We start from the raw sequence: 18,214 nt of genomic DNA, 5'->3' as shown, positions 1-18,214 counted from the left end.
GTGTGTAGCGTGTTTAAATTTTCTTAAAACAGATTAGAAATCCAATAATTGTATTAACAACCCTAACAACCCATGAAATTTAAATATTTCTTGTGTGTGTTTCACTAAGTTTGCAATGTTTAATGTCATGAAAATTGTAAAGAAAGTTAATTCTTTTTAATCATATAATGACTGTTGTAAAAATGATTATTGTGCTGGTATATATTTCCTCACACTTTGTTAAACACGCACACAACAACCTTCTACTCAGGTCACTCAGGTCAGAATCATGTTCAAGCTCGATACTTTTTTTCGGGACACCCTGTACTATAATAATTTGAGCTAGCTTTTTTGGAAATCTGATGCCCTGGGAATCTAGTTGGTTCAAAGAATTTTTCCTGCTGGTAAAAGATATATATTTATGAGAATATTTTCTTGGTGGCTGCTTCTGACTCTACAAAGATTATATAGGCGAGCGAGCCGACGGACTAACGTCATTCGCTTCAACAATATTTTATTTTAATTTAAAAATTCTTACGTTATAAATATGCACTGTAAACCCATAGATGTCGTTGCCAGCTTTAAAATGCAAGAACAAATCAATCGAATACATGCGATTTCGTTTTTTGATTAGATTATACGTAGAATTTTACCTGTTCAAAAAAAGAGTTACTATACCATTTTGTCATTTTTGATGATATCTTAAATTTTGTATATTTGAAACGGGGTGTTAAAGTCTGTCCACATATAATTGGCAGTGGAAACAAAAAAGGCTGCAACTTTTGATACCTTTCGAATCAGATAGCGTTTTTGCGCTCGTTGAAAAGATAATCACGAGTGGAATAATTTCAAATAAAAAAACCTACTTTTATTTTGAAAAACGAAGATGAAAAATGAAGAAGAAAAAAATCAACTTCCCTATTTGAGCTATAAATACTAATTTCACAATAATGGAAATTGAATCTTAGCTTATCTTCATTGTGAAAAAAAATTTCAAAAATGATTATTCAGTCAAAAGTTATGGACCAAAGTCTTGGCCTGATTGGGACCAAAAAACAGCAAAAAGTACCCTTTTTTGAGGTCAATGAGCTGCACACTTAAGTCAATATCTTTTGACTGAATAAATATTTTTGAAAATTTTTGATCAAACCCCTCGAGTTTTTAAGTGTTCTTTTATAAATAAGGAATAAACTTCTTATACATCTTATGAACTCCTCTGGGAATATCAACTACCATAATAATATTTAAAAAACAAGGCAGGTAAGCGTTGTTCGTGACTTTATTAAAATGAAAAGGTCCATTCCAGTCAATAATTGCTAGTTTGAAGCTTATATTTTGTCTTACTTTTATGACGACGTCATTCACAACCCTTAATTGGCTGTGGAATATTGGACCAGTGTAAAGGGGTCAACAATATATTAAGATCGTTGAAAAAAGGACACAATAACGCACTCTCCAAAATCCGAAAGCAGTCACCACAGAACACCCCCTTCTCACAGACCCACTGGAACCCTTTCCCACTTAAAAATTTGGCCAAAATATCGTCCAAATAAAAAATTGTACTCCAATTTTTGCCCCCGCTGAAAATAATCAGAAAGAAAATCCTCACTGCAAAATCTTGTGCTATATTTTCCATCCCCACTGAATTTTCTGGCTCGAAAACAATGGAATTCAAATCCCCAGCCATTATAAAATAGGAAAATCAATCCCCATCGAGTTTTGGTCCGTTATTTTTACCCCCGCTGGCTGAAAAACCTTACCGGGTCTGTGAGAAGGGGGTGTACATAGAACACCTCTTAGTATAGGCTATATGAGGCTATGTTGTTAGAAATGCGTATGTTATTCCTGAAGAAAATTTCAAAATATTCCTTCAAACTTAAAATTTCGAAAAATTAAGAGGACCGTAAGATAAGTCCAATAACACGAAGAAAGAAAAATTTTTGTAGGCCCTATTTCGAACATATTTGAAGCATTTTTCATGTTTGTAACTATTTGAAAGCTTTCAAAAACCTCCTCCAATTTTTATCCCCACTGAAAATAACCAAATAAACCAATCCTCACTGCAAAATATTATGCTATTTTTCCCATCCCCACTGACTTTTCTGACTTAAACTAAATAATTTAAAACCCCAGCCAAACAAAACAAGGGAATATTAATGTCCCATCCAGTTTCAGTCCGTTATTTTACCCCCACTGGCTGAAAAAATCTTACCGGGTCTGTGAGAAGGGGGTGTCAAAAACTGTTTGCGATACAAGATCATGATACTTTTTTGGTATTTCTATTGTATTTTTTTTATTGTTAAACCATAAAAAATTGTGACAACATATAAAAAATTTTAAAACTTAAAGTCCGATACAAATAACTTAAAATACGAAATATATACAAAAATGCAATTTAGAAAATCGTGGTATTTTAATATAAAATTTTTATCGCAATAATGATTTTAAAAACGGAATGAATGCGTGAAAATGCGTGTCGATAACATAAAAACAAAAAAAATTATAAATAAACCTTTAATATTCAGCTCTGACAGAGAGAAAGAAGTTAATCACAGACCTAACATTAACTTATTCATTGAGCGCAAGACCAGGCTTGGTGGAACAACCGTAAACGTGGGGAGGCTGAAGGCTCAAAATGAAATAAGATTCGCTGGGAAACGGAGAACAAACTCTCATTTGCTCAAAAGTGGTTTGGCTGAAGTCTCCCCAGTCGCTCCCCACTCCCCCGGGCCTGTAATGGTTCTCTCATGCTAGTTTAAGATAATGATAACATTATCACGATAATATAATATCAAATAATTTTAATAAATATATAAAATTTTATGTTAGTTTTCTTTTTTTAATTATGTCATCATTTGGTTGTATTCTGCTTATGCTTCTGCTGCTTCATTGAACACGCCCAAATCGCATGATGTGATTTCTTGCTTGATATTGTGTACTTGAACTAATGGAGAAAAAATAAAAAAATTAGATCATTAAAGGCTTAGGGACACGAGAAGTTTTTTTAACGCTGGTGCAATTCAACATGCTTTATCCCACCAACACAAGAAACCAAGCGCGTGTCTCATGGTCTCTTTTTTTGTTTCATGGGACAAAAGTGAGAGAAGCACAAATGTTATTAAAAGAAAAATGGAATGGAGACATGAAAAAGCGTTTCAGGTTGGTGGGATGGAGCATGTTGCATTGCACCAACGCGAAAAAAACTTCCCGTGTCCCCAAGCCTTAAGAAATGATCTTAGGATTTACTTTAGAAATTCGCTTGTGTTTATATGAGACTCCGCAGTATAATTTACCCAGTCTTTGCATTGTAATTTCAATATTTTCAAATTGGGCTTCTTTAAATAAATTGTTATTTTTTGTTCTTTATGGGTCAAGGTCACTGAGTTTTATAAACCCTTGAGGAAGTTTTTCAATCCTGATCAATCAAAAAACAGTTGGTCCAGAGTTTTTAAAAATAGTACAACTAAAAAAATTGTATTCTATAACAAAATGACCAACATCGAGTAATGCGCTTCCATTAGGACACCATTTTCCTAAAAACACCGATCAAAGATGGCGGGCGTAGCTTAGCTTAGAGTTTCAAATACAGGTCAGAGTTAAAGATAGGAGTACTCGTTTTTTTTATAAGAACATCCAAGATTTTTGAAGCCTTCCGATGTTCTTAACTTTTTAAGTTATAAGCTTAAAAATATTCTTAACATGTTCTTACTCTCCTGATTTTATGAATATTTTTGTCCATTTTCTCAAGAATATCAGTGTTTTTGAGTCCTCAAAACCTTAAAATGTTCTTAACTTATTCTTAACATTTTGGCCATCAAAGCGTTATGTTCTTATATAGTTTGTTCTTATTAAAAATAAACTTACTCTCATTTCCAGGTAGTTCTTCAAGTTTCTTGCTTTTCGTATTTTTGTTTCGACAGAGAAGACATACTGCAACTAGACCTAAACAGAGAGTTAAACCACCAAGAACTGCTGCAATGACAATCAATATTTCAGTTGTTTGTTCCATACGTTCTTTCTCTTTCTTCATTTCATCATATTCGTATCGGAAATTCTTGGAAGGTGCTGGTCGTGGTATACATTGAAAATCTTTGACACCAATACAGTTTTGACTTGCAAAAAACACATTTTCTGGACAGTTATCAAAACCAGTATTGTATCTGATAACTTTTGATAGTGTTGTTTTTTCCACTTCATCGATTTCCTAGAGTAGTAAAATTATAAGTTCAATGTAAAATTTCAACTATAGAGCGCCAGTAGCCTCAAAACACCCATGTGCACCGGGTGGAACTTTTTCCCATAGTTGGGATGAAAATTTCTATAGAAATCCAAATGAAGGTATGAAGGTATTGTTCCAAGCTTAAAAAAATCCAATACAATAGAGATGGATTTGATGTGTATTTTTTTCCAACCTGACATGAAATTTTGACCAAATTTTCCAAGTGGGGCGAGGGCCCTAACTGGTCTTTTAATATAGTTGCTGCCTGAGAATCTTAAATAATTAAAAGGAACGAGCAAAAAAGGAAGAATATAAATTTATCAACTTTCACCAGTTCGCAATAATCGTTAAAATGAAAATAAGCTTAGAATACGAAAAAGTGGTTCTGACATTTTAAAACAACACATACCTCTTTGGTCATGATATGTTTGTACCAAAACCGATCTCCGTCCCGAATTCTGGTAAATTGTTCAACAATGATAGCGTGGAAGGTTTCACCAAGCTCTGAATTAAACACGTGTTCTTCAGCTAAACCACCAACCCACAAGTCTATGTTATTGATATCTTTATAGAGAAACTCTAGTTTCATTGCTACTTCTTTGTCAGATGTGATTTGATCGAAAGATGTATATGCTGTAGAAAAAAAAAATTATTAGGCGAATATAGGCTTATGAAAATACACCGTGGAAACATTAAGATCTGAATTAAATGGTAATTTAATTGGCATTCTTTATACATGTGTCCAGCGCAAATATTTGAATCTTTTCATATTGCCTGAATAAAATAGCTGCATTTCTCTTCCTACATGCAACTTAGGCTTGTAGGTAGTGCAGGGCCCACGCCACCAGGGGGAGGGGCATGCCCCCACCCCCCGTCACTTTTTTGCAAAGTGAAAACTTTTGGTTGCGCCTCCTTAGACTCTATATTCATTGCCCCCCACTTTCAATTTCATAGAGTGGGCCCTGTAAGTGGATTGAAAAATAACAAAATATTTACGTTTTAGCCCAATACTCTTTCGGACAGTGTTAAAATCGGACAATCCATGATCTCGACCACGTTGGATATTGAATGCGGCAAGATCAAAACCGGTTTCTTTGTCAGGTGAAGCTGCTCCTTGTCGGAATAATGTATTTCGGATTTCATCCACCATCAATAAATCGATTTCTTGTGCTGGGAATGCTAAACTGCCACGAAGTAATGGATCCAAACCACCTTCAAGTTCAAGTCGGTTTGGTTTGAAATACATTTCCCGTAATAAACCATGTCCGTATTTAGTTTGATTACCATGTTCATCAAGACGGAAAAGTAATGTATTGATCTGACTGTGGCCGTATCTGTTAACAAAACATTAATATATCAAGTTAAAACAACTTCACCTAAAAAGCTAGGAACTTTTAAACATCTTTTTATCAGAACTGGCAAATTTCGGTGAGCCCTAAATTGTTATTATATATGATTATCTTTACGAGATGTTTAACTTGCTCTCTTCACTTTTCACTTTTCTTGTGGAAGCGAAACTTTCGAAATTACGTATCTTAACAAAACTTTGCAAACCTCTTATACTCTAGATTATACACATCTTACTTCTTATCTAAATTTTCAAAAATTTCTAAAATTGTAAAAAAGTGGAAAACAGAATTCATACCTAAAAGCAGCGGTTGCAAATTCATTAGAGACAGTGGTTTGAACATCTCTCTTATAACCAGAGTATTTTGGAATATGTTCATCACCACCTAGCAATGCAGGTAAATATTCACGGTAAGCGATCGCTTGCATCTCAGCAATCAAAAATCGTCTGGCATGTTGATATGTTTCTTCGTCTGTAGCCTGTAAACAGATCAACAGAACGAATGAATGACTGAATGAATGAAATTTCGAATGGAAAAACGAACGAACGAACGAACTTATCTGGCACTCAGATCAGATGGTGAAATTTTCTTCCGACACGCTAAAGCTCTGAAGGTCGGGAAAATTTTCAACATCTGGAAGGTTTTCATTACGGAATTTTGCAAGACCGCGTCAAAAATTTTGCAGCGGGAGGTCTGGTAACCCAGCCCTTGTTTTCCGGGATTGGCGGGTCCAACCGAAATATTTCTAGGTTTACGGGTAAGGACTGTTGAGCCCAACTGAGGATGCGGCACATCAAAGGCCGACTATCATTCCTCTCCAATGGGAAAGTGGCCCGCTCCCTTTAGAGCTCTAGCGTGGGCGGCCGCCAATCCGCCATCGGAATATCAGATAACAAACGAACGAACGAACGAACGAACGGGAAAAAAATCAGTATACTTCATAATCACGGATGACACCCCTCTTTTATAACAAGAAGACGATAATTTCATTCAGGAAAGAGCAACAGAGGGTAAGGCTATAATATAAAAGAAGTGTCTAAGGAGCTTACAGCAGGATTTTTCAGAACATATTCATGTGCCAACCGGTTGTGTTCACGAACAAACAATGTATGTATAGCAGCTAAACCAGGTTGGACGTTTGCACGATTATCACCTGCGATGTAAAGTTGATCAGCTGGCCGTCCAACTGGATTCGCCATTTTCATAAAATCTTTGTTTTTCTAGAAAGAAGATTTGAAGAAATTGATTTGAATTTTATTGTTTGTTTTGTAGGATGAAAAAGTTCCTGAAACTATTTATTCGTAACAAATTTTTTTCAGAGATACACTTAAGAATAATCTTTAAAGTTGATTTAAGGGAGATAACTTAAACAATTGATTCTAGCAGAGCTAAGAAAATGAAAATATGCATTTCTCAATCAATAATATTTTACAATAAAGTTTTTTTGCTAATACAGTGAAGTCTCTATGACTCGATCCTAGGGGACAGAAATTTGTTAGAATTATGTAATTTCGAGTTGAAAAGATTGGTTTCTAAAGGCATTGTTAACTGAAGGGACCAGAAAACTTGCTCGAGTTAAGGAGTACAGTAATTCGTGTTATGAAGACTCGACTGATAAATGAAATATATGAAAACCTGCTAAATCTATAGCCTAGCAATCTAAGCTAATTTGATTCAGTCACTATGATGAATCTGGTGGTAAGTTGGGGCTGGATAACTATTCCAAGGCAAACTTAAAATCCGTAAGTATAAAAAATCTTTAAAGCGCCGAAAACGCTATATTGCCATTAGCCGTGTGGCTTAGCCTTCTGAATACAGGCTTAGTTAACTAGGCTACTAAATCTAACCAACTTACCGGCAACATGAGATTCGGTCCCATCCTCAATCTTCCATCTTTGAATTCACGTAAATGTTTTGCTCGTCCTTCATCAGATCCATAGACGTTGGATGCATCAATGATGGAGGTGATGACATTGAATTGTTTTCTTGGTGCTTTCCCTTCTTTGTATTGACCAGAACAGCTACACAAAATAATTTTTTTGGTTAAATTATTTGAAATTCAAAGGGGAGTGAAAATGCGAAGGAGCTCGTCGAGTATTAAAATTTGGGAAGTATTTTAGTGACGAACCCTCGTCTCGATTGTTAATTATTCCTCTTGAGACCTCCAATCCTTCTTTATTAAAGTTCTTCTCAGAAATTACATTGGGATCGCGTTTCTGTAACGAGGTACGTGTGTAGGGTTTGACGTAATTTATAAAAGATCCTACCATGCTTCTTATATTTGCTAAGCCCCTGTCTCACAGCCCCGGTGGAACTTCTTGCCACAATGGGGATGAAAATTTCTATCAAAATCCCAATGGGAATAGAAATTCTATTCTCAGGTCAAAGATCAATTTGGGATGGTTTTGGAATACAATTTCTCCATTGAATTTCAAATGTGGATATGAAAACAAAATCAATTTTCCAGTGGGGTTGGGGGGTCTCACTGGGTCTGTGACACAGGGTTTTATGTTTTGTTTAAATGGAACATTTTTCACGAGTCATATTGAAATTCGTAGAAAAAGTTAAATACATACCCACTGAAGGTAGTTCTGATGAATGGCATCTTTTCTTTACCAGTGCTGTAAGGGTCAAAATGTACATCACCCTGTTGAAGTTGAAAAGATTCAAATTTTAGATTGTCATTAACGTCTCTCACAATTTGCTGACACAGCATTTTTAAACAAAAAAAAGAAAGACTTTCGCTACCTTCAACAATGAGCACAAATTTTGAGAAATCTTTTCGCTAATACTGCATTGTCACTCCTGAAGTGTCATGCGCGAAAATCTATGCTCTCGCTACTTGAAAATCATCAAAACTATTCCCAAATAGTTAATATCAAGCATCACTTATCACACTAAAACTTTGATAGCACGCCAAAAAGATCGAATTCCCGCTATCACGAATTTTAACAGACCACGTCCTATATCATGCCACTTGAAATGAAATTGTCTCTAGAGTAGAGATAAAAAGATCATACCTTTGGGATATTGATGGGCATCCAGATTTGATTTTGATGAAATTGCATGAAATCTTGTCGTGGTAAAGGTGTTGACAAATCATTGTCGTGTGAGAAGAACTGAAAAAGTAGGAATAGAAATCAATGACAAATGCCGAGCGGTTGTCCAGCCCCAATTAGACTAGTAAACCATTGCAGCCAATGGGCTCACTACGTTCGCTGAAAACAACGAGTAAATCTAAAAGGCGATTTCTACTAAATAAATTTTCCAAACCATTCTCACAAGCAATTTTATTCTTTTATAAAGACTCTTTATAAAAGTCAGGGTCAAATAAGTCTCATTCGATTTTTCTGATAAAAGCACTTTCTCAACGGATTTGAGATATTTGAACCCGAAAAAATAGGGTGGCAATTTTTTAAATGTCGTTTTGGAGGGTATAAGCATTATTCCGACGTTCCTGTGTCCAAGAAAACTCAAACGCTTGCTAGTTTAAGCCCCATTAAGTCAGATCATTTTTTGTCCGATCTAGACTGTACAAACTCTTAATTTTCATTCATCTAAAGAAGAAAAAAGAGAAGAAAGGAAACATTTTCTTACTTGACCGAAATGCATGGTAAAGTCACTCATGTTCCTTTTGCTGATAATATCGTCTTTCTAAAATACCAAAAAGACATCGAAAGATACAGCAAATAGAAGAAAAAAAGTTTGAATACACCCCCTTCTCACAGACCCGGTAGGATTTCTTCGGTCAGTGGTGATGAAAATATCGGACTTAAAACTCGATGGGGATTGATATTCCCATACTTTATATGGCTGGAGATTTCAATTCTGTTGTTTTCAAGTCAGAAAATTCAGTGGGGATGGGAATAATAGCATAATATTTTTTTCAGCGAGGATTAGTTTATTTAATCATTTTCAGGACAAAAATAGGTTTTCCACCGGGGACGATATTTTGGCCAATTTTTCTAGTGGGAAGGGGTCCCAATGGGTCTGTGAGAAGGGGGTGTATGAATCATAAATAGGCAAGGTAAATTTTTGTTTGTTATAAGATTCATTGATACCATCTAACACCAATCTCTATAACTTATTATGTGAAGATATATGCTAGCGGTGTTACCGCTGTGGCCAAAAACTAAATATTACCTGAGCCATTAGCATGTTACTAATTTCACGTGGTGATGGACGCGTTGATCCGACTCCACTAAATTCCTTGGGGAATGGGCATTTATTGGCCAACTTGTGGTGTCTGGTACAGGCTGATGCTGGTTCAGAAATATTATCTGCGTAAGCGTGAGGTGCAAGATTGATCAAATTTTCACCAGCGGCGCCCCATAACTTATTTTCTTGATTGTTCCACTTGGCATCAATACGTCTGAGAAAGAAAATAAATCATTTAGGTTAGGAATGGCCGACTTGCTGTTAACCCTAACTTGCCGGTAAGTTCTATTGTCTAGTCTTTCATATAGGGTTGCACATTAAAGGGAAAAACAGTAGCGTAGACAGGAGGGGCGCAAAATTTGTGTAGGAGAGCAAATCTTTCTGACACAGTGATTATCTATTCATAATGTAAAAATATAATTAGAGTGTCATAAAGATCTGCTCTCCTACACACAAATTTTGCGCTCCTCCTGTCTACGCTACTGAAAAGGGAATGAATTTTCTTGTATTGATTATTTCAAATTATAGTTTTGACTTCGATAGTTTTTCAGAAAAATAAAAAAAAATAGAAGCATTACCTTTCGCTTGTTTTTATTGTCTCTGCAGTCATGGCCGGACATACTGGAGTAAAAATCATTGGTTTACCACGGAAGTCCATGGTTACTTCGCCTTCAAGTATAGGTTGATTTTTAGGGCCCGGAGACACTTCAATCGTATATTTAAAGAACTGAACGCCGACATCGGCGATCGTGAAACTTCCTGTGTCGTAACGAACGGATTTTTTGTCAGCGTTGATGTAGATCCTTCCGTTTTCTGGTTGCCGTGTAATGGCTTTGATTGAGATTTCTGGACATGGGATGATGCTCGTGTAATCAATAGCCTCTTGTATGTCACTATGGGTTAATCAGGAGAAAAACTTAGCGTTTTTATCAGGATATTCTATTTATTTTCAGTAAGATATCTTAGGACAATTCAAGACTATGCTATCGCCCATTAGAGGACGGAGTTAACGGCCGGGAAAAAAAGCTACCATACAGTTTGAAAAAAACTGTAAAACACCTCCCACTGGGCGAAATAAGAGATTTCCAATCCTGGAAATATCATATTTCATGGTATTTCCAAATCTGAAACATCATATTTTCAAAATATTTCCAACTTTTGGAAGTATTATATTTCCAAAAATTGGAAATATCTCGAAAATATGATGTTTCAATGAATTTCAGAATTGGAAATATCATGAAATATGATATTTCCAGGATTGGAAATCTCTTATTTCGCCCAGTGCGCCACTGTTTACTCCACCCCTGGCCAAACTCCAAACTCCAAACTCTCCATCGTTTCCAGCAGGGGATGCCTCTTTAAGTAAGCTATTTGCATGAAATTCAACGTACCTGTCTGACGGGACAACTTGATAAAGTTGGTTAACAGCTGCATTATTGATTTGAACTCGTTTGTTTAATCGAGGCCAGAAAGTCTCGATTGAATTGACTTTAGATGCTTGGTTGACACCGAAGTGGATTGTGATTTCACTTTGTCCAAGGTAATGTGATTTCGATCCCACTTGTGCTGTCTATAGAGTAATTGAACTCGCTGTTATTCATTGGGTTAAAAGATTTATGTTTTTGAAGAAGAACGTTGATATCAACCCATAAAAGAAGGCATATGTCTAGTATACACAAGAGACAGCTCCAGGCTTTTAGGCCTTACATAGAGTAGGAGTTTTACGCTCGAAACAAAGAAAGATATGACGTAGCCTAGCAAATGTCTCGAATGAAGACATTTAAGGTAAAGGGCTTGCATTACAATAATTAAAACCTGTTTTAAGGTCTTTTTTAAATTTCAGACGCTCGTCTAATGACAAGGAAGATTGATAACAAAGAATGAGTAATAATAATGTACTTGAATTTTTCCGTTGACATTTATGGTGACAACGGCTCCATAAGAATCACATAATTTCTTGATGTTGTTATCACATCTGAATAAAGATGTCAAAAATTTTGAGGACTTTGTATTGGAGAGAGTCTGTTTAAAAGGGAATACAATACCAAAAGGGATTGGAAGCTATTTGCTATTACGGATGGGAATTTCTAATTCTGCTGCTAACAGCTTATACTAAACACAAAGATTTCAGTGTCTTCCCAGTTTGGATGATATTTTAGAATGTTTATCACCACCCAATTTTTTCGGTAGGTAGAAGATCCAAAAGTGTTTGTAACATACACAAAATCATTACTAAATCCAGAAAAAAACAAGTAGAACCCTTACCGATGCATAACTTTAACTTTGATCCAATTCATTTTATTACCGCCCTTATTTTTAAACAGTTTTGGGGCGCCCACATTTCCCGCCACCGCCACATCTTCATCACCATCATTATCGAAATCAATAATCAACAAACCGCGTCCCATTCCATTAAAAAGCATTCCGCGCTCAATGGCGACATCTTTCATTGTGTTGTTTAAACCTTTATTATGAAACAAGACCATATCATCGCGAACAAATGTCTTCTCACTAAAACCATTTGTGGCGGCTAGATCCAGTTTTCCATCATTGTCAAAATCAAGGAAGCTTGTACCCCAAGTCCAATGAGTATCACGAACACCGTACTAACATACAAAAGAAGGGAGATAATGAGTTATATTCCCGGGGGGAAGGGGCACTCAAGGTAAATGACCTACCATACGTGCGGCCCTTAAGGGTATATTTTCCAAGCTTCCCAAAGTGCACTGTAAGGGTCGAAATCATCAAAGATGAGAAAAATTGCACTCTAAGAGTGACCATATTTTTCCTGAAAATGGGAAAAAGTTTTCAAGAAAATGCACCGTAGGTGTCAATTTTTTGCTCAAATTTGCTCAAATTTTGCACAATTTTCTCTGCACTGTCCGAAGGGTCCGATTTCAAAGGCCTAATTTTCGGCCGCACGTATGGTCGTTTTTGAATCGAGTGTCACCCAGGGCTATATTTTAGTCTAGTGTTCTAACGACTCCAGTCTAGATTATATTGAAAAAATAATCAAAATTTTTAAAAACTAAAAAAGCATTAGAGTATCCAAACCAAGGAATTTTTTTTCAAACTCTAATCGATTTCAATGTTACTTATTTCAATATCTATTTCTATCTGGTTGAGTTACAGGAGGCTTTAAGGCCTATTTTCGCAACTATAAACGCTTTCAATGAGCACCTTGGACTGACTATCCAATTCCCCTCACATGGCATGGGTTGACCCGGGCGAAAGTTCATTCACTTGCCAAGTGAACCAGTGCGAGTGGAAATTGAACCTCAGTCGCCTGTGCAGAAACCAAGGTCAAAGACCAATATACCACAACACCTTCAAATTATGATACGATGATAATATCAAAAAACTTTAAAAAACGAAGCAATCTCATTAATAGTGACTGAAGCGATTTGAAATAACCCGCAGTTCTGCCCCGCAAAATCGAGGACGGTAAAAGTGCTGATTTACCATCGTCCTCAGCTGGTCAGGATCTAGAATAATTAGAACCTTACCGTCTCCGCCGCAGAAAAACACACATACATAAACTTGTAATACCTTATCAGTAACGGCTTTGAATTTGCGACCAGTTGGTTCTTTCAGGTAGAGCTCATTGCCAGTGTCATTCAAACGACACGAGTACAAAGAACATGTCTGGTTATCGTAAGCCGTCCCACCAACAAAAAGATCAAGGTTTCCATCCATGTTAAAATCACCAACTGTTAAACCCATTGCGTTCTAAGATGCATAAAAGAACTATGGAATCATATACAATGATGGTTCAAAAAATATCGAGATTTTAATGTATTTTAACGTTTTTCAGAATTTAAAGTTCGGGCAAGAATTGCTTTTTTAGTACTTCAACTTTTATTCATTGAATATTTCGATTTTGGGGGAGGGGTTTGGTGGCTTCTAGGCTATATTCCAAGCCTTATTGGAGAAAATTTGAGCTTTTAAATCCTGAGATCCTAAGGTCGTCTTAAGTCTGTTAAAAATCAGAGTTAAAACTCCAACTGTAGTTTAACGATCAGAGAAATTAATTAAGATCAAGATATCTGGTATGTGACATGAATGTCTTCACCATATATAGTGGTTATAGTGTGCTTGGGCCCCAAAAGATTTTGGGTGCGTTGTTGCTCAAGTTTTATATTTCTAAATTAAGCTGCTATTGCATAATTACTTCACTAACTTTATACGAAAGAATATGTAAAAGAAGAAAGCGACCAAACTTACATCATGTTCATTGATGCCACAGTCACGTGTACATTCACTGAAGGTACCATCTTTGTTATTCCAAAATAATTTACTGCGTCCGAAATCACCAACAACAAATAACTCTGGCCAACCGTCGTTGTCAAAATCCTAGAGTTAAGAAGTGAAGCAGAGTGAAGATATATATATATATAAGGTGTCTTGGGTACAAAAGATAAGTTAGGGTAGTTTTGTGTAGAAATTTTGGCTAGAAGTTCATAACATCCTCTAAACCAACGAAGTAAAAGATGTATTGGGTATGGATAGTAGATTTCTGCTCTAACGAAAAAGTTTCTTAAGTACATTTATAGAGGTCTGCGAATCAGACTGCTTTGGATAGTGGAGAACCACGAAAAAAATCCCAATTGGGAATTCGATAGAATTCCACTGGGACACTGAGACAAGGGTGTTTGAACTAACTCGAACCTTTCAGTTAACAAATAACGAAAAAATGTTTGCATAGCACCTTGTGCAAATAGTGCAAAGAATCAACTTACGGTAAAAGTGCCACCGAAAACATGAGTTCCACTGTTATGATAGTTTCTTAAGTCCGACCATGCATTATCCATGTTCACACCTGCTTTATCTGTCACATCTTCAAAATAGCCTGGTTTCTCGTTGCCAAGGTTACGGAAAAGCCTGGTTGCAGATTGCTAAAAACAAATGATTGGTTTTTGGTTAACTATGTCCTACAGGTCAATTACGATTTCAATAGGTGATAAAACCAAGGCCTTTAATTAGAAGACAGCCGACTTTCTATCTTAGAATTCTCCAGTAGAGTATCTAAAATAAGCAAAATTACAAAGTCCGATGAAGAACAGTAATTATCCTTTTTTTCTTCACCAAAAAACTGGTAAGGGAGTCTGGAGGGTTTTGGGAGTTGACAAAAATGGCTGGACCAGGAGTCTCTTTGCTTTTGATTAAAATTAAAAGTTGGCAGGGGTTGTTAAAAGTCGAAGATTTAAAATCAATTTTATTTTCCCTTTCTTATTTCTTCATACTGAACAGACAGACAAAAAGGAAAGAAAAGGAAATCGTAAATGATGGTGTAATCTGAAATCTAGAGCTGCGTGGCAAGAATTGCTTTTCTCCAATGCTAATAAGTTGAATTTCCTATGTCGCGAGTAGGCGAAATATATCCCTTATGATTTTCAAAACAACAAATGGCGGTATAGTGCATGTGATTATCCTAATTAGCGATCTAATTCTTTGTTAATTGTGCAACAGTCTGTTTACATCCTGGTGAAAGGAAATGTCATAATTCTTTACAAATATAGAAGAATGATGCACTTTCTCCTTCTGACATCAATACATGAAAACGTAATTTATTACGAAACGTGGTGCTTATGATTTTTGACAGATTACGGAAAGTTATCCGAATCAATCATAGAGGAAATCTCCGGTAGAGTTTTCAAGGAGATGCAGATTTCCCATTTGAAAGTATTGGGATTTTTTGTCCATTTTCGAAAATCCATCATTAGGGTCACGTGCAAATTAATTAAAGGACGGGCTAAGTGAAATTCGCGTCTGGATCAACTCTCCTCCCCGAAGTTATTGAAAAATAGGATATAATTACCAAAGTATGTAGGAACTATTATTTGTAACAAGTGGAAACCAATCTCGGAGGAACTACTTTTTACACTTGCATGGTTTCCACAAGAATCCCAAAATAAGTGTGCATTTATGGTGAATATACATTAGCAATGTACTCTTGAAGTATCCAAGGAAGAATTAACAATAGATCCAGACTATTTACCTTGCTTCCTGCTTGTGAATGCATGATCCATTCAGTAGTAAAGACATCTAAGAAACCATCTTGGTCAAAATCACCAAAAACTGGTGTGAAGCCTGCTAATTTACGTTGTGTTGGAAATTTCAATGAAAGCCCACGTTCAACAGCTTCCTCGGTAAATCTTCCACCGTGATTGATATAAAGGTAATGTCTTGAATCCCCAACTGTGGTGACGAAGAGATCAAGGTCACCGTCTGAATCCACATCAAACCAACCAGCTCCGTTACCATAGAGACTGGGACCGAGACTTACAGCCCTGGTGACGTCAGTAAAAGTGCCATCACCTGAAAATTAGAAGGTTCAACGAGTGTAAATATTTATAACATTCTCTGTACGTCTTTTTCCATACAATAATCACTTAAAAAGTTTCTAATACAAATCCTGGGCCTTATCCAAGTGTACATCGCTCCCGTACAAGTTCGATGATGAAGCGGGATTTTTGTAGATTTAACCTCTAAGTTGATATTAAAATGGAATAAGGATGTACAACCCCGTGTCACAGACCTGCCGGGACTCCACCCACTGGTAAATTTAGCCAAAATTTCGTCCCTGTTAGAAAAAATATCGTACAATTTCGCCCCCACTGGGAAATTGACTTTGTTTTCATCCCCATTCGGAATTCAATGAAAAATTGCGCTCTAAAACTAAAACCAACCCCAATGGATTTTTAAGTTTCGAATAATAGAATTTCTATCCCAACTGGGATCTCGTTAAAAATTGTTGGGCTGTGAGACAGGGATGTGAATGCTTTAAAGGATTATAAAACCAAAACGCAAACACTTACCATTGTTTCGATAAAGAATACTTGGTTTGAAGTAAACAGTAAAGAAAAGATCAACAAAACCATCATTATCAAAATCACCAGCAGCAATACCACCAGTCATTTGCTCAATGGTGCATCCTTGTCCTTCAAATTTTGCTGTATAGTTGTATGGACCTTTGATAACTTCATCAAATTGACAATGTGGTTTGACTGGGCCTAATTCACGATGCACGTGGCGAAGACCTGCTTTCTGGAAATTGAGACGAGTAAAATTTTAGTGAATATTTCCTTAATAAGGTATCCCGATTTAAAGGATGCTTTTTATACCGATTGAATTTCCCCTAAAAACCTTTCCAATGTCAAAATCTCATGCAAAGAGATGAATTCAAAAGAGCCAAAATGAATCACTAAAATCTAACAATCTATCAATTATGAAAATTTTGTGCAAAGTCAAATTATCCAATACAAAAGACAGGTCAGCAATATGAAACTTAGACATTGACGAAAATTATCCTTGAACGGACCAGAAAAATGAGTTTATACCTCAGCAATTTCTTCAAAAGTCACTCCATGATCTTGCATCGAGGCTGATTTCATCGATGACGTCATATTATTGTCATTATTATTCTCATACATTTTTGAGCACGTCGTAAAACTCGAATGTTCGTATAAGTCATTTCGTAAAATTTCTAATTTCTCTTTAGTCACTGGGACCTCCCATGATGCACCAGTATCGTCTTTAAATGTCTGGTATATTCCATTGATATAGCCATGAAACTTGTCATTTTGCACGTTAACTAGACTTGAAGTCAGTCCAAAATTCACCAATAATATAACACTAATATACATGTTCGCGTTTAATACCATGTTCAGCTTAAATTATAATGTCTTTAAAAATCTTTTTGTATAAATTACTATGCTTGTTAAAAATTATAATCGAATAGATTAGCAGGTCTTCGCCATCAGGATTTGAGAGAAATTTCGATAAAATTTTGTAATATTTCAATAATTAATTTTTTTCTGCTGATTCATTGAGAAAAAGTATGAAAAATTACTATAAATATCAACTTAAAATTCAATATTTTACAGAATCAAAATTAGGAACATTATGTGAATGCAATGAATGACACCATTGGTTACCAGTAAATAAATCTATTGAAATTCCCACAATCCAGTGAACATAACTTCCAATACTTTATTCATTAAATTATTCCCGACTCATTGACCATTCACACAATTCAATCAAGTCAAAGCAAATTTTATTTCCCAGATCTTTTCTTGGACTTACACGTAGTTCTAAATCTAATGAATTTTTTTTCAATAAACTTGCACTGTTGAACCCTCTTAAAATCTGCCGAATGTCTGATTTAAATGCAAAAAGAGGCACGACGGAAGCGTTTTAAATCTGGTAGGTGAATAAATTAAGTTTAGGTGATTTTACCGACGAAGAGGAAAATTTCGGGATTTTTTGTGAAAAACGGGCACGGCGGCCGCCCTACCTGCAGTACCCAGCGCGTCGTGCCTGAAAAAAGCAGGGCAAAAGCCGTATAAAATATTTTATAGTCGATGCCTCATAATTAGTTCTAACTTAATCGCAGAAATCTTCATTTATGACTCAAATAAATGTTTTTTATAAGAACAAACTTTGTCCGTAAGAATTAGTTAAGAACACTTTGAGGCTCTGCGGACACCCTATTTCTCAGGAAAATAGA

At 35.9% G+C, this 18,214-nt stretch overlaps 1 protein-coding gene across 1 annotated transcript; it reads right to left on the bottom strand.

The window, feature by feature from the left end:
* Positions 1-2,280: 2,280 nt before the first annotated feature.
* On the bottom strand, positions 2,281-17,533 carry LOC136806215 (uncharacterized). Its single transcript, XM_067062779.1, has 21 exons — positions 17,046-17,533; positions 16,524-16,752; positions 15,704-16,023; positions 14,445-14,600; positions 13,930-14,058; positions 13,255-13,434; positions 11,971-12,311; positions 11,605-11,680; positions 11,097-11,275; positions 10,284-10,598; positions 9,691-9,919; positions 9,145-9,201; positions 8,568-8,666; positions 8,124-8,194; positions 7,403-7,568; positions 6,597-6,767; positions 5,844-6,025; positions 5,195-5,532; positions 4,608-4,831; positions 3,844-4,183; positions 2,281-2,923 (listed from the first exon to the last, which is right to left on the bottom strand). The coding sequence occupies exons 1-21, from the start codon at positions 17,367-17,369 to the stop codon at positions 2,850-2,852; spliced, it is 4,200 nt and encodes a 1,399-aa protein (XP_066918880.1). The 5' UTR covers positions 17,370-17,533; the 3' UTR covers positions 2,281-2,849.
* Between the last annotated feature and the right edge of the window lie 681 nt (positions 17,534-18,214).

This window comes from Clytia hemisphaerica, unplaced genomic scaffold (assembly GCF_902728285.1).
Source record: "Clytia hemisphaerica strain Z4C2 unplaced genomic scaffold, Clytia hemisphaerica genome assembly, whole genome shotgun sequence".
Lineage (NCBI taxonomy): Eukaryota > Metazoa > Cnidaria > Hydrozoa > Leptothecata > Clytiidae > Clytia > Clytia hemisphaerica.
This window is presented reverse-complemented; position numbering and strand designations above follow the sequence as displayed.

Bases quoted from the DNA above. Each gene is read 5' to 3' on its own strand.
- LOC136806215 (XM_067062779.1), bottom strand. From the start codon at position 17,369: ATGGTATTAAACGCGAACATGTATATTAGTGTTATATTATTGGTGAAT. The intron at 9,202-9,690 runs GTAATATTTAGT...TTGGTATTTTAG, and splicing joins GTAACATGCTAATGGCTCAG to AAAGACGATATTATCAGCAA. The intron at 6,768-7,402 runs GTAAGTTGGTTA...TCTTCTTTCTAG, and splicing joins GACCGAATCTCATGTTGCCG to AAAAACAAAGATTTTATGAA.